Source organism: Rhincodon typus, chromosome 46 (genome assembly GCF_021869965.1).
Source record: "Rhincodon typus isolate 14 chromosome 46, sRhiTyp1.1, whole genome shotgun sequence".
Lineage (NCBI taxonomy): Eukaryota > Metazoa > Chordata > Chondrichthyes > Orectolobiformes > Rhincodontidae > Rhincodon > Rhincodon typus.
The window spans coordinates 6,476,576-6,492,725 of record NC_063377.1 but is presented as its reverse complement, the minus strand read 5'-3'; the positions used below and the strand labels follow the sequence as shown (position 1 = coordinate 6,492,725).

Genomic DNA, 16,150 nt, shown 5'->3' with positions numbered 1-16,150 from the left:
TTAAATGGCCTAGTTTGATAGTCACCAGCCTGGGGAAACATCCTATCAATATCTACCCTGCCATTCTCTGAAGAATTTTATAAGTTTCAATTAAGTCACCCCTCATTCTTTGACCTGAGTTGTACAGCACAGTAAAGGGCCCTTTGGATCATAGAATCCGTGCTGTGACTCTGTGGAATTTTGAAAAATTCTTTTGTGAGATGTGAGCATCAGCAGCTGGGCCAGCATTTAGTGCCTGTCCCTAGTTGCCCTTGAGAAGGTGTTGAGTTGCATTCTTGGATTGTTACAGTCCATCTGCTGTAGGTTGATCCCCAGTGCCCTTAAGGAGAGATTTCCAGGATTTTGACCCAGTGATATATTTCCAAGTCAGGATGGTGAGTGGCTTGGAGGGGAACTAGCTGGGTTCCTGTGTATTGTCTGCTGCCCTAGCCCTTCTTGATAGAAGTGGTCGTGGGTTTGGAAAGTGCTGTCTGAATTTTGAGTGTGAATTTCTGTAGGCCCTGTCTTCTCAATCTCTTGTCATAAGGTGATTCCCAAGGGTTAATCTGATGGATCTCCATTGCACTCCTGCTGTGGCCAGTATATGCTTCCTTAGATAAGAAGAGCAGAACTGTATATGACAGTCAGGTGAGGTCTCACCAAGACGCTATACAACTGCTGGATGATATCTTTACTTCTGTACTTCAATCCTCTTGTGAGAAAGACCAATAAACCTCATCCTCACTGTTAGCTGCACCTACACGTTAACCTTTAGTGACTCGGAAAAGGATTCACTGGCACATCCCAAACTTCCACCCTTTCTGAAATACAAGGTTCTTCAGTAGATTTGTAGCTCGGGTTGTGGATGCTGTGGTTAGTTCGCTCGTTAGTTCATTACCGCAGCAGGGTGAGTGAACCAAGCACAGCTTTATGAAATATTCTGCCTTTGTCTGTTTTTACCAATGTGAATTCTATTACACTCCATCTGCCATGTTGTAGCCCATTCATTTTGTCAGTTCAAGCTTTCTTGCAGCTTTCTACTTTCCTCCTCACAGCTTGCATTCTCACCCAGTCTGGTGTCATCCGTTCACTCTTAACTACCCTCTGAAATAGCCAAGGACCCTTTCAGTTCATGGGAATTTAGGGAGGGACAGTCTAAAGAGAAAATAACATTGCTGTGCTGCCAGGACATTGGATTAGTTCCTGTGGCGACCTGGCTGGTATTTATCATCTGAAGTGGGATATCCGATTGTTTTGATAAGTGATTGGTTTGGTTTATTGAACAGTCACCATGGTGACATTTGTGCAAGTAAAGTGAGGTACAGTCTTCTGGCTCTGTGGTATTGTTCCTACCTCTGGATTAGAAAGTCCAGGTCCATGTTCAGCCTGAACATGTTATGGCCATCGAAGTGTCATAAGACGTCTACGCAGGTTGATTATAACAAAAGACAGTTACTGACCACAGGAGTAGAGTGGAGTAAAGGGGTAAATGCCTATAATATTTTCAACTCTGTTGTTGCAAGGGCTGTTGTGCCACAGTGGAAGTGTTCCTGCTTCTGGATCAAAAAGTCTGGCTCAAGTCCCACCTGCACCCTCCACCCCCCAAAGGTGTGTCACATTGTGTCTGAACAGGTTAATTAAAATAAATATAAATCAAACTAGTATTCTTTCAAAAAACGTGAACCAACCTTAAAACGAAAGAAAGTAGATAATAAGGTTTTCACAATTATCGGTGTTTCAAATAATTAGAAGTCAAGGATTTACAGAATAAAAATGAAAGCTTGCCAGCTCACTGCATGACACATCAAAATGCACAGGTCTAGCTCATTAATTTTTCAACTGTTTTTAAATCCTGTTGAGGTGTTATAACTGAGGGATCTTTCTGTATCGAATACTGTTACGTTCTAGATCTTACGTTGGGACATGGAGTCTTTTCTCTTGGAAGTCCACTGCAGGTTTCCTTTGTGCGGCCAGGAGTCGCAATGATGGGAGGGGTGACTCCCGAACTTGCCAGTGGGAATCCAGACAGAATGCTTTCCCTCTCAAGGAAGGGACACAGTGTCAGACTAGTAAACGTTCTCTAGCATCAGTTTTGTGCTGGATTCTGGATGCTTCTGAGCATTTTTGTGTGTCTGGTTGAGTCTGACTTAATTGCACTCCTTTGCTTAACCCTTTCATATCTAAACTTGCTATACACTCAGCCCCAATGTCCATGCGTATGATGGAAGCTGAGCATTGAGTGAACAGCAATGGATCTTGTGTAAAGCTCTGTGCTGCTTTTGGGTGTTTGCTGTGCAAATGTTCAGAAGTTGAGGTGCTGTTCTACCCATAATTGACCGAGCTGGAAATGCAGTTGGGCCTGTAGAGTGGAATCTTTCTGATCCCTTTTCGGGAGAGTTGCCACTTTTTTTAAACCTATTTTCCCCGTTTTTCTTTGGCAGGATGTGATAAGTCCTACAGCTTTTTGTAATTCCTATTTGGGGCAGCATGGTGGCTCAGTGGTTAGCACTGTTGCCCCTCCACGCTAGGAAGCCGGTTTGATTCCAACCTCTCTGGCGTTTGCACATTCTCCCGTATCTGCGTGGGTTTCTCCCGGGTGCTCCAGTTTCCTCCCACAGTCCAGATGCGCAGGTTTGGGAGGATTGACCATGCTAAATTGCCAATAGCATCCAGGGATATGCAGGCTAAGTGGATTAGCCATGGGAAATGCAGGATTACGGAGTTAGGGCAGGGAGGTAGGATGCTGTTCTCAGGGTTGGCATGGACCTGCTGGGCTGAATGGCCTGCTTCCACACTGTAGGGATTCTATGATTTTATATCAAAGGTGAGGGGAGTGAAGGTGTGGTGCCTAAATTTGCAAATGACAGCAAGGTGGGTAGGAAGGTATGTTATGCAGAGGTTGCATGTAGTAATGGTGAGTGGGCAATAATCTGACATACATCTGAGTATGATGTGGGTACAGGTGAAGTTGTTTGACAGGAAGAATGAAAAAACAATGTGACTTAAATGTAGAACAACTGCAGAATTCCATGGTGCAGAGAAGTCTTAAGTATTTCAGTGCATGCGTTACAAAAAGTTAGTGCACAGGTACAGCTAGTAATTAAGGCTAATGAGAGCTGCTATCCTTTATTAGCATTTATTACACATAAAGGTGAGGAAGCTATGCTTCATTTATACAGAGCATTGGTGAGATCACTTCTCAAATACCATGTGTAGTTTTGGTCATCTCATTTAAAGAAAAATGCATAGACTGATACCTGGAGTGAGCGGGTTGCATTACAAGGCTAGGTTGGACAGGCTTCGGTTTAGAAAAGTGAGTGATGATTTGATTGGAATACGTAAGACCTTGAATGATCTTGAACAAGGTGCATGTGAAAGTGATGGTTCCTCCTGTGGAACCAGGGGACACTACTTCAGGGTTGCTGTTTTAGGCCAGATGTGATTTTTTTCTCTCTTCTCAGGATTGTGTGACTTTGAAACTCAGCCACAGGAGGCCTTGGAGGCAGGTGTCACTGAATATTTCTAACATTGAGGTTGTTAGATTTTTGTTAGGCAAGGGAATCAAAAATATTGTGGAATTTGAAACTAACAGATCAGCCATAATATATAGGGTAAGCAAGAATAGAAAGACCTCTTGTGTTTATGTGTATAAGTTATTAAAGGTAGTAGGAGAGATGAGAGTGAATATAAGAAAGAATGCAGTATCTAGGCTTTATGAATAAGGTGGTAGAGTACAATAACAGGAAGGTTATGCTGAACCCGTATAGGACACTGGTTAGACCTCAGCTGGAGTATGGTGTAGAGTTCTGCGCATCACACTATATGAAGGAGGTGAATGCACTGGAGAGAATGCAGAAGATGTTTACAAGAATTTTTCCACGGATAATAAACTTCAGTTATGAGAAAAGATTAGGGAATTTGAGACTTCTTTCTTTTGGAGAAGAGAAGGCTGAAAAGAGATTTTATTGAAGTTTTCAAAACTTGAGGGGTTCCAGATAGAGTTGACGGGCAAAAACATGTCCTATTTGTAAAAAGAACAAGAACAAGAGGGTACGAATTTAAAGTAGTTTGCAAATGAAATGCATGTGATATGAGAACAACTTTTTCACACTGCAAATGGGTTTGGAGTTCACTGTAAGTTGAAGCATTGAAGAGGGCATTGAATGATTATTGAACTAGAAACAAGGTGTGGGGTTATGGGGAAAGATAACGGAAATGGCACTGTCATAATGCTCACTTGGAGAGTTGGTGCAGATATAATGGGCCCTGCTGCACAGTGATAATTCTGAGATCTTGTTGAATGATGGAATATTTGCATGTCATTTATTCTAATTTTTTTTCCCTCTCTCTCTTCTCCCTTCAGTTTAAAAATGAAATCTCCAAACGATTCAAAGCTAAACAGGAGCAGTTGGTTCTCATATTTGCAGGGAAGATACTGAAGGATGGAGATACACTCAACCAGCACGGCATTAAAGACGGACTCACCGTGCATCTTGTAATAAAGACAGCTCAGAGGTAAGGGCTTTGAGGATCTCCTGTCTTCCGTTACATTGAGGTGACAAACTAGGTGTGCGCGCAAGTCCCTCTGTTGTCAGTTAGCCTCATCATTGTCCCTCTCACTTGACAAGCTGAAGTTCCCTCTATGTTAAGAGAGAGCAGCAGAGCTCAGAGATGCTTGTGAAATTTGCTGCATCGTGTCAACGAATGGCAAGCCCGGCAGGGACCCTGTGATAGTTGGCGCAGTAAAGTTCATCTTGAGATTATGTCACAATGGGGAAGTTGCCTCGTGAAAACATCCATGAACATGCTGCGAGGGGGTATGGTTTGTGGGCGAGGGGTGCACAATTATTCGTTGGACTTCATTCCTTTCACCTTGCCTTTCCGACTTTTGTGTAGAATCTGGTGACGGGTGGAGTGAGCTTGCTCGCAGCAATGTGTGTTCCTCCTTGACATTTTGTTCTCGTGCTTTCAGGGCCCCTGACCCCCTCACGTTAGATCTCCCTATCCTGTCTGCAACGTGTTGTTTGATCTTGGGAGTGCTGTCAGACTGACTTGAAATTCTGGGTATAAGGGTTCGATAGAGAGTAAAGCTCTCTCTCTACTTTTATTAAACTGAAAATAAACAGAAGTTAAAGCTCACTCAACACTGCCCCTATCAAACACTCCCAGGACCGGTACAGCATGGGAGGTAGATATTGAGTGGCTACCTCAACACTGTCCCAATCAAACTGGATTAGATACCACATAAAGCTCTCTTTACACTGTCCCCCATTAAACACCCCTAGGACAGGGACAGCATAGGGTTAGATGCAGAGTAAAGCCCTTGTTACTTTTAAGTTGAAAGTAAAACTACCTCTACACTGTCCCCGTCCCAGGACAGGAGCAGCATAATATTCAGTGCTAAGTGAAGCTCTTGCCCTGTGGCAATATTGATTGTGTTGCAGCTGTTTCTGCTTTCCCAGTGAAGGAATTTGCTAGTTTCCAAGATTTATGATCCAGTGTGTGCTGAGCAAGACTGAAGCCACCTTCCATGACACCACGGACTGCTCAGTGTAGGTGGGCAGCTCGCCACCAACCTTCCCAAGGGGCAAGACAGGAAAGTGCTACCTCAGCACTTTTCTAAAAAAAAGTTCTTGCATCAAGGTCCATACTCTTCTTGGACTGTGTCCACTTCCATCTTTCTGAACACAGGAATCACAGCTCGTGTCCTCCCTGGAAATCTTATCCTACTGGGTGGTGTGAGCTTAAAAGGGGCTGAGTCTCCAGTTATAGGAAGAGGAGTAGGCCATTCAGTCAGATCTGATGCCAAACTCCATAAGACTGCCTTGGGCTCAAATCCCTTGAAACCCTTGTTTAATAAAAAATTTGTCTACCTCAGATTTAAATTTAACAGTTGAATTTGCATTGACTGCTGTTTGAGGAAGACAGTTCCAAACCCCTCTTATTTGCATGTAGAAGTGGCTTCTAACATCTCTCCTGAATGGCCTGACCCTAATTCTCAAATTATGCCTCTTGGTTCAAGAGTCCTGAACTGCTTGAAATAGTTCATATTTACCTACTCTATCTTTCCCTGTTAATTTCATGATGACCCTCATTAGATCACCCCAGAACCTTCTAAATTCTAGAGAATAAAGGCCTAATTTGTCTAATCTCTCCTCATAACTTAACCCCTGAAGTCCAGATTTCAGCCTTGTAAATCTGCATTGAACTCCCACTAGAGCGAAAACATCCTTCTTGAGGTGTGGTTTTCGGATCTGCTCACCGTAATTGAAGTGGGGTCCACCGAGAGTTTTGTACAACTGCAGTGTAACGTCTGCATCCCTATACTCCAGCTTTTAGATATGAAGGCAGCATTCCATTAACCATTTGACTGTTTTCTGAACCTCTTTGTGGTATTTTAAAGAGCTGTGCACCTGAATCCCCAAATCTTGTTGGACATCCACTGTATTTAACTTTGTACCTTATAATTTAAAAAAAGCCCTGATCTATCCTTTTTTTGGTCTGATTAGATAATCTCACACTTGCTTATATCATAATCCAATTGCCACAGCTTTGTCCATTTACCTAATCCTATCAATATCCTGTTCCAATTTTGTGCTGTCGTCAACACTCTACAATGCTGCCCAATTTTGTGTTGTCAAAAAATTTGAATATTTGCCCTTTTATACCATTACCCAAGTTGTTAGTGAATATTGTGAATAATTGAGGCCACAACACAGATCCATGCAGGACAGCACTAGTCATGTCCTGCCAATTTAAGTACTGAACCATTATTCCAGCTCTCTTTCCTGCCACTCAACCAACTTTCCTATCCATGTCAGTAACTTGCCCTCAGTTCCATGAATTTCCACCTGAACTAACAGCCTCTTGTGTGTGGGACTTTATCAAAAGTCTTTTGGAAGTCAATATAAATGATGTCCATCGACTTATCTGTGTCACCTCTTCAAAACAAAACAGATTTGTAGGGCATGACCTACCCTTCACAAATCCATGCTGACTTTCCCAGATTATCTAAATTTTTTGGGGTGATCAGTTACCCTATCCTTGACTACAGACTCCCAACAGTTTCCCCATTACTGATGTTAGGGCAGCATGGTGGCTCACTGGTTACCACTGCTGCCTCTCAGTGCCAGGGACCTGGGTTTGATTCCACTCTCTGGCGACTGTCTGTGTGGCATTTTCTCTGGGTGCTCTGGTTTGCTCCCACAATCCAAAGGTGTGCAGGTTAGGTGGATTGGCCTTACTAAATTGCCCGTAGTGTTCAGGGATATGTAGATTAGGTGGGTTACAGGGGAATGGTCTGGGTGGGATGCTGTGAGGATTGGTGTGAACTTGTTGGGCCGAAGGGCCTGTTTCCACACTGTAGGGATTTTATGATGCTATATTAGGCTAACTGGTCTGTAAATCCCTGGTTTCTCTCTCTCACCCTTCTTAAAGCATGGTGGGGCATAAACAAATCTGAAATCCAGGGGTACAACTCCTGAATCAGGGAACTCTTAAAAGATCATGGTTAGAGCATTGGCAATGTGCTGTCCTATTTCCTTTAACACCTGTGGATGGAAACTGTCAGGTCCTGGGGATTTGTCACTCTTCAGTTCCATTAATTTCCCCATTATTGACGACTTACTTATTTAGATCCTGCCCCTGAACCTCTTGATTTCTTTGGAGCTCCTGGCAAGCTATCTACTGCTGTGAATACTGAAACAAAATAATCGTTCAGCATGTCTGCCATTTCCCCATGGTCATTAACAGTGTCCCCACTCTCGACCTCCAGTGGGCCAATAGTACCCTTAACCAGCTGCTTTCCCTTTGTATAACTGTAAGATCTCCTCTTACTGTCCTTTATGCTGTTGAAAATTTCCTTTTGTGATCCTTTTTAGCCTCTCTTATAAGCTGCTTTGTGGTCCTTTATTGATCATTGTATTGATCTTTGGGCTCTGTACTGTTCTTTGTTTTTATAAGGCCTTTTAATTTTTTGTTGTCCCTTATCACCTTACATGTCCATGGCTTTTTGTTTGTGAGGTGGAGCTCTTCCTCCTCATGGATACCAACTGATTCTGAATTGCATTAAATATTTCTTTGAACACCCTTGACTGTTGCTCGGTTGTTCTACCTGTTAGCAGAGATTCCCATTTTACTGTGGACAGTCTCTGCCTCATCCCATGAAAGTCCGAATTGCTCAAATCCAAAATTCTAGTATCCAGTCTTTGTTTGGCTCCTGTATTATCCTTGCCTCTTGTATTTTTGTACATTAAATCCTCTCTGTGAATATTTTCCTGAAAGCAAGGCATCCTTTCTTTTCGTGTTTGTTTTTCCTTCTCTTGTCTCCCTCTAGAATGTTGTTTTTGTTTGCCCTTAAAGTAATTCCCTGTAGTTTCCAAACACTTACGACATTCATTCAGGCCCTGCATCGAAGCAACCTTTAAGGCAGCATGTAAGTCAAACCAATTACTCAAAAGTGCAGCATGTCGGCTGCCCCTGTGCCTTTCCTGTGCATCGCTTTGGCTGGATCAGTGGGTGTCTCTCGTCAGGACCAGAGCCTTGTACCATGTGCAGTGTGATAGGCTCAACCCTAACTGTTAAGTTGCTGCTCAGCCAGTGAAGTGTTTTTCCAGGCAGCAGCCATGGCTGAGTGCAGTCACCTCAGCAACTGCAGCTCAGGGGCTCGAGCCTGGCTTGAGGAACGTGAGCACAGAGTTGAGGCCAGCACTTGGGCGCGGTGGCGTCTTTCTGGGCAAACTGTGAAACCGAAGCTCGGCCTTCTCTTGCAGCTGGACACTGAAGGTCCCCAGGCAATGCAGCTGGGTGTAGTGCGACATCCTCCAGTGTCCGCTGTCAGGCTTCGCTCAGATCCTAGGGAATCGTCTGGACGACAACTGATGAAGTGTGTAAACCCGAAACGTCAACTTTCCTGCTCCTCTGATGCTGCCTGACCTCCTGTGTTCCTCCAGCTCCACACTGTATTGACTCTGACTCCAGCATCTACAGTTCTTGCTGTCTCCTCGTAACTGTACCATATTGGAAACGTGCCCTCGGGTGGCAATGTGCCCTTGGTAGCTTCGCCCCTACGTTAAACTCAGACTGCAATCTGATCCTTCAGTGCTTTGCTGAAGCTGGTGGTACCTTAGGAACATTGGCTTCAGGGGTGGGATTAAGCTATTTGGTCCAGAGAGTTTGCTGTACCAATAATAGAAACTACAGAGGAGGCAGTGAGGCGATGATCTAGTGGATTGTCATTAGACTATTAATCCAGAGAGGCAGATAACGTTCTGGGGACCAAGGTTCAGATCCTGCCATGACAGCTGGTAGAATTTGAAATCAGTAAAGAATCTGGAGCTAAGAGTCTGATAATGACCATTGTAGGTTGTCGTAAAAACTCATCTGGTTCACGGATGACCTTTAGGGAAAGAAATTTTCCTTCCTTGACTGGTCTGGCCTGCAAGTGACACCGACCTGCAGTAATGTGGTTGACTTGTAACTGCCTGCTGGGCAATTAGGAGTGGACAATAAATGCTGGCCTCACCGGCAATACTCTCACCGCACAAATGAGTGAGAAAAAGAAACTAAGAGGAGGAGTAGGCCATTCACTCCTTCTAGCTTGCTCTGCCATGGTTGAACTTCTATCTCAACATTCTTGTTTCATTTTCTTGTATGGGGTGGCACAGTGGTTAGCACTGCTGCCTTACAGTGCCAGGGACCTGGGTTCACTTCCACCCTCGAGTGACTGTGTGTGGAATTTGCTCCGGTTTGCTCCCACAGTCCAAAAATGTGCAGGTTAGGTGGATTGGCCATGTTAAGTTGTCCTGTAGTGTCCAGGGATGTGGAGGTTAGGGTGGATTTATAGGGGGTCTGGGTGGGATGCTGTGAGGTTCGGTGTGGACTTGGTGGGCCGAATGGCCTGTTTCCACACTGTAGGGATTCTATGATTCTATGATCTCTTGATATCTTTAATACCCAGAGACACAATTCCAAAGAAGCATCACCCTCTGAGTGAAGAAATTCCTCCTTATCTCAGTCAAACTCCATTCCTGAGAGTAGGAAAAATCCCTCCTGCATCCACCTCGCATGCCTGCCCCTGTAATCCTGAAGCATTCAATATTCTATCGTATTTGCAGGTGATGACCCACGTGTCTCCTTCACAGTTCTCTCAAGATTGATGTGGGAGAAACAGAGCTAAGAGGTGGCCGCTGTTTAATGGGCAGGTGGCAACTGTTTGTGCTTCATGACTCCTCCGACTGACTCGAGATCAGCTGCTTGATCTTTCCAGCCTCTGACGTGATTGCATCTCTCTCTGGAGTTGTGCTGCACTACAACAGTTTTTCTCTCGCTGGCCCCCTCCACTTCTGTTGCTGTCCCAGCCGTTGGTCCCAGATCCTTTCACTATCCTGGACCCCGGCTTTGCCAATTCCTGCTGCAATTATACACAACCTTGGTGACACCACCTGGAGTTTCTTGTGCAGTTTTGGCCTCCTTATCTGAAGAAATATGTTCTAGCTGTGGAGAGAGTGCAAAAAGGTTTACCAGACTGATTCCTGGGATGACTGATGCGTGAAGAGAGACTGGGTCAGTTAGGACTGTAAACACTGGAGTTCAAAAGAATGATGGTGGGTGGGTGGGGTGTTTGGGGGGGGTGGTGGGTGATCTTACAGAAAGCCAGGAAATTCTAGCAAGACGAGACAGGGTAAACACAGGAAGAATGTTCATGTGAGCAGGGAGTCCAGAACCAGGGTCACAGTCTAAGGGAAAGCCATTTAGGACTGAGATGAGGAGAAAGGTCTTCACCCACAGCATGGGGAGCCCGGTGAATTCTCTGCCATGGAGATCAGTTGAGGCCAAAGCTTCGAATTTTCCAAGGAGCAGTTAGATATAGTTCTTAAGGCTAAAGGGATCAAAGGGTTTCGGGAAGAAAGTGAGAGCAGGGTACTGAGTTGGATGGTCAGCCATTATCTCATTAGCGGAGTAATTTCAACCATTTGATGTTAGAAAGTTTTCTGTCCTGTATGTAATGTCCATACCACTACAAAACTTGTTCTTGATAAGATGAAGAATAATGGCAATGAAGATGAAGAAAAGGGTTGGGAGGGGGTGCCAGCGACACATCTCTGCTTGACACCTCTTGACCTCAAAGGATTCTGTCATATTACTGTTGGTGAGGACCGTCGCCAGCATCTTGTTGTGGAGGAGATGGAGGATGTTGATGAATTTCCCTGGACAGTCTGTGTTTGACTGGGTCTTCCATAACACTTCCCCACTGACTGAGTTCCCTAAAACCTTGGTCAGATCGACGAAGGCCATGTAAAGTGTTCCTGAAGTTGCTGAGCAGTGAAAATAATCCCGCTATCACCTTATTCTTCTATTCCTCTCTCCCTCGTGCCTTTTATCCAGCTTCCCCCTTCGGTGCATCTGTACTGGAGCAAGTTCCACATTTCTGTCACATTCTTGTTTCTCATGAATTCCGTATTGCATTTATTTGTGACTGTCCTTAATTGACGGCCCCGAAGTTCTCTGTGTCTACTCTTTCAGCATTTTAAATACCGTGATTAGGTTTACTCCACAACCCCTTCTTTTTGAGAGGAGCAGCCTGTTCAGCAACTGAGAGCCTTCGAATCCTTCCCTTGAGGTGATGTCCTTGTGAATCTTGTATCCAGCCACTCCAGTGCCCCAAGTGTGCTTTTTCTAATTTCGAGCCCAGTTGATGATCTGGTGCTGTTAAGTGATATGATAAGTCAGGTTTAAATGAAGCTGTTGTAACCAGGAACAAAAGCAGAAGTTGCTGGAAAAGCTCAGCAGGTCTGGCAGCATCTGTGAAGGAAAGAACAGTGAACATTTCAGGTCCGGTGACCCTTCCTCAACTAGTTGTAACCAATTGAGTAACCATCGGAACCTTCCCGAATTCCTCAGCTAGCTACTGGATTTGTGTGTGTGCGGGCTGTGAGTGGACTGAAATAGGTAGAGACGTCAGAATTCCAGTGGTTGTAAGATCTGGATGCCAGCAATGCAGTTTCCTACTGAGACTGTCACTTCTGCGGCTGGCTGGAAGGGCCTTGACCTTTGCAGAAGCACATTGGGACCACAGACCAGGGACAAGAGCTGGTGTGGAACTCTTCAAGTCCCCTCGGGCAGCAGCAGGGGTTCACATTTCTTTGTAGGGCTTAGAAATCGGCCAGTGATGATCAACACCAGTTCCCAATCTATCTTAAATAGCTTGGTTGTGTGCATGTCCAGTGCTGGATTCAGGGATGTGTGACAGATCTCTGCTGGGCATCAAAGCAATTCATAAAGTCGCTCAAAATGTCCTGACTTTCTCACAAAAGGACAAAGGAAAGGTAGTTATGAAATGGGAATGTTAGCTAATGTGTTAGGAAGCCGATCTTCAGTGGTGTGGCCAATACTGGTTACTGGGGAAGTTCAGAAGGAACTTTGCTCTGTGTATATCCCTCTGCTGTACCTGTCCCGGGAGTATCTGACGGGGGCAGTGTCGAGGGAGCTTTACACTCTGTATCTAACCCTATGTTGTTCCTGTCCTTGGGAGTGTTTGATGGAGAGCAGTGTCGAGGGACCTTTGCCTTATATCTAACCCCAAACAGTCCCTGTTGGGAGTGTTTGATGGGGGACAGTGTTGAGGGAGCTTTACTCTGTATTTGACCGTGTGCTTTATCTGTCCTGGGATTGATTGATTGGGGGCATTGTTACGGGAGCTTTCCTTGCAGTTTATCTAAACCCTTGTTGTCTCTATTCTGAGAGTGTTTGGGGCTAGTGTAGAGAAGGCTTTACTGTCTATCTAACCCTATGCTGTTCCTGTCCTGGGAGTGTTTGATGGGAGCCGGTGTAGAGGCAGCCGTACTCTGTATCCAACAGTGTGTAGTCCCTGTCCTGGGAGCATTTGTTGGGGGTAGTGTCAAAGGAGCGTTACCCTGTCCTGGGAGTGTTTGATGGGGCCAGCGTCAAGGGAGCTTTATCCTGTAACTAGCCCTGTGTTGTCCCTGTCCTGGGAGTGTTTGATGGAAATCTTATCGGGTCATGTTCTAGTGAACTTCCTTCCTGACTGTCTTTGTTCTTGCCTGTTTGTCTGGCTCTTTGTGCCATGCTGCCTGGTACTGCTTGTAACCTCGATGGGGTGGAGTGAGGGAGTGATATTCGTCACTCGCTTGGACCTTGTTTGCTGTAAGTGACGGGGAGGCTGTGTTCTCCAGTCCGTGTTGACGCTGTGGTTTTCACTTTATCTTGCCAGGCTTCAGGATCCCAGCACACAACCCTCTACGTCATCCAGTGCCCCCAGCACCGAGGAGACCAGCACGAGACCGGAACCTCCCACAGGCACCGTCACCAGCACGAGCAGTGTGCCTAGCACTGCAACCCCAACAGGAACGTCTACCTCCTCCCCATCTGTATTATGTAAGATTTGAGCTTCTTCACAGCACTGCTGGTTTATTAACAGGAGACAGAAAGGATGGGGAAGCTGTGAGTGACAGAGGGAGTAAGGATTTTGTTGGAAATTATAAGGAGAAGCTGGAGAGGCTGGGGTTTTTTTCACTGGAATGTAGGAGGTTGAGAGGTGACCTTACAAAAGTTTATAAAATCATGAGTGGCATAGACAAGGTGAATGGCAGATGTGTTTTCCATTAGGTGGGGGATTTCTAGACTGGAGGCATATTTTTAAGGTGAGAAGAGAAATTTTAAAAAAGACGTGATAGTATAGAGTAGCTAGTGTGTGGAATGAACTTCCAGAGGAAATGGTGGGTGCGGGTACGGTTACAATGTTTAAAAGGCATTTAGATAAGTCCATGAATAAGAAATGTTTTGAAGGATATGGGCCAAGCGCAGGCAGGTGGGACTAGCCTAGTTTGGGATCATGGTCCTAGTTGAATCAAAGCGCCTGTTTCCATGCTTTATGACTCAATGACTATGACTTTGTGAGAGGGCACTGGATAAGGGATGTTCAAATGTGATGAAGCAGAGAGAGATTGTGTGCCAGTTTCTGAAGTAGAGGTTAGGACCCCATGGTGGGGAAGGGGTGTGAACAGGCCAGTCTTGCTTCTCCTGACTCTTGTCCTTAGATTTCCCATGCACTGTGCACGCTTGGAGGCATTGATTGGGACACAATCAGATGTTGGTGATGAATGTTGGACTTGGTCCCCAGGAAGTGGGGTTAATGTAGGACTCGTTCCCACAGGGAGTGGTCAAGTTGACTATCAGAGGTACATTCAGGGACAAAACTGGATAAACACACAAGGTTAGAAGGATAAGGGGATAGAGGAGGTGAAGAAAGGGGATGGAAGGAGGCTGGTCTGGAGCAGCAACAATAGCATGGGCTTAAGGGGCTGAATGTTTGTAATGAGCTTGTCCCCTGCACATGGCTTTGTTTTCATTTTGCAGCTGGTTTCGGTGGTATCCCGGGCCTCGGGAGTCTGGGTATGGGCTCAGCAAATTTCATGGAGCTGCAGCAGCAGATGCAGCGGCAGCTAATGTCGAACCCAGACATGCTAGCACAGATCATGGAGAACCCTTTTGTACAGAACATGATGTCGAACCCGGACCTGATGAGACAGATGATCATGGCCAACCCGCAGATGCAGCAGCTGATGGAGAGGAACCCCGAGATCAGCCACATGTTGAACAATCCCGAGCTTATGAGACAGGTGAAGAAACGCATCAGTCCCCTTGTCAAAGCCGGTGCTCTTGCTGCTCTGTGAATCAGGGTGGGGGGTTTGAGCCACAGCTTTGCCCGAGGCACAGGGCAACGGGCAAGTGTGGTTCTGTGCGCTCCCGGTCTCAAGCAACCTCCCTTGAGTCACAAACTTGCTGCCCATTCCTCCACCTTCTCTAAACCTGTAACCCTCTCTATTCCTCTGTGTCTCTACCAGCCCCGTGCCTCTGTTCCTGCTTCCCAGCCCCTCTAAGTTCCCACCAGCCTATGTGTCATTCTGTATCTTCCATCCCCGTGTGCCCCTACTGTCCACTGTCCCAAGGCAATGAGTTGCATTCTGTACACACCCCTACAGCCCCCAGCTCCAAGGTCTTACTCAATTGTGTGCACGGTACGGTTGAAAAGCTGCCGACTGCGCAGTTCTGTCCTGTTCTACAAGCCAGCAGCAGCAAATGATACATGCTAACAGCCTTGCTGAAACTGCCTGTGCTTACATCTGGGGCTGTGATCGAACAGGCTGCAGATGTTTGCTTGGGCAAAGTGCACAGGCTTTTCAGTTGCCTTTCTGCTTCTCACTGATTCAAGCCCTTGCAGACAATTAAATAAAAAATACTTTGCTGGTATTAAGCTGGGCAGGTGTGCAGTGCGACATTTGTGAGCTAGTTTACTGTTTACATGCTATGCGAATCAGGAACGTCTTCTGGTATTTATACAGGGCTGCATTATTCCCCCAATTCAACGTCAACACTCGGCTACTGTCCAAACCAATTCAGAACAAACACGAGGGAAAGATGAGGCCAGCTGATGTTCCTGATCCACGTTCCTTTGGTCCAAACTGACAGGCTTCCTGTGGGTCAGTGAAAGGAAGAGTGGGGTTTTTTTTGGTTAATCCACATTTGTCGGCAACCTCCCGGTACCAAGTGAAGGCTGGCCAATTGCATGGAGTGAGGAGATGGTGGCTGCTTGGAGGCAGAGCTCCAGCAGTCTGAGTCTCTGCATTGCATTTGAGCGTTCTTTGCGATGTTCAAAGACTCCATTTTCAGCTGGTACAGCACTTGCCAGGTGTCGTTCTAACTCTTTCCCCCCTTCCTCCCCACAGACGATGGAGCTAGCCCGCAACCCAGCCATGATGCAGGAGATGATGAGGAATCAGGATCGGGCGCTCAGCAACCTCGAGAGCATCCCCGGTGGCTACAATGCCCTGCGACGCATGTACACTGACATTCAGGAGCCCATGTTCAGCGCAGCCAGAGAACAGGTAGCTACTCGCATCCAGAAATCAAGCACAGTGCTGCAGGCAGGGGCTGGGGCTCGTCGTAAAACACACAGGTACAGTACTGGTGGGGATAGGCCTGTCCCTGTATAACACTGGGAGACAGTATTAATGGGGACAGGTCAGTCTGTCATTGTATAACATTGGGGTACAGTACTTGTGGGGACAGGTCTGTCACTGTGTAACACTAGGGTTACGGTATTTGTGGGGACGGGTCTGTCACTGTGTAACACTGGGGTACGGTACCGGTG

At 45.9% G+C, this 16,150-nt stretch overlaps 1 protein-coding gene across 2 annotated transcripts in view; it reads left to right on the top strand.

The window, feature by feature from the left end:
• The first annotated feature begins 4,267 nt into the window (after positions 1–4,267).
• The window catches only part of ubqln4 (ubiquilin 4), a 24,927-nt gene continuing 13,044 nt past the window's right edge, over positions 4,268–16,150 (top strand). For both annotated transcript variants that reach the window (XM_048620342.1, XM_048620341.1), the window contains exons 1-4: positions 4,268–4,494; positions 13,211–13,374; positions 14,356–14,618; positions 15,726–15,884. In XM_048620342.1, the coding sequence (XP_048476299.1) occupies positions 4,280–4,494; positions 13,211–13,374; positions 14,356–14,618; positions 15,726–15,884 (801 nt within the window). In that variant the 5' untranslated portion in view covers positions 4,268–4,279. The remainder of the gene's footprint in view (positions 4,495–13,210; positions 13,375–14,355; positions 14,619–15,725; positions 15,885–16,150) is intronic.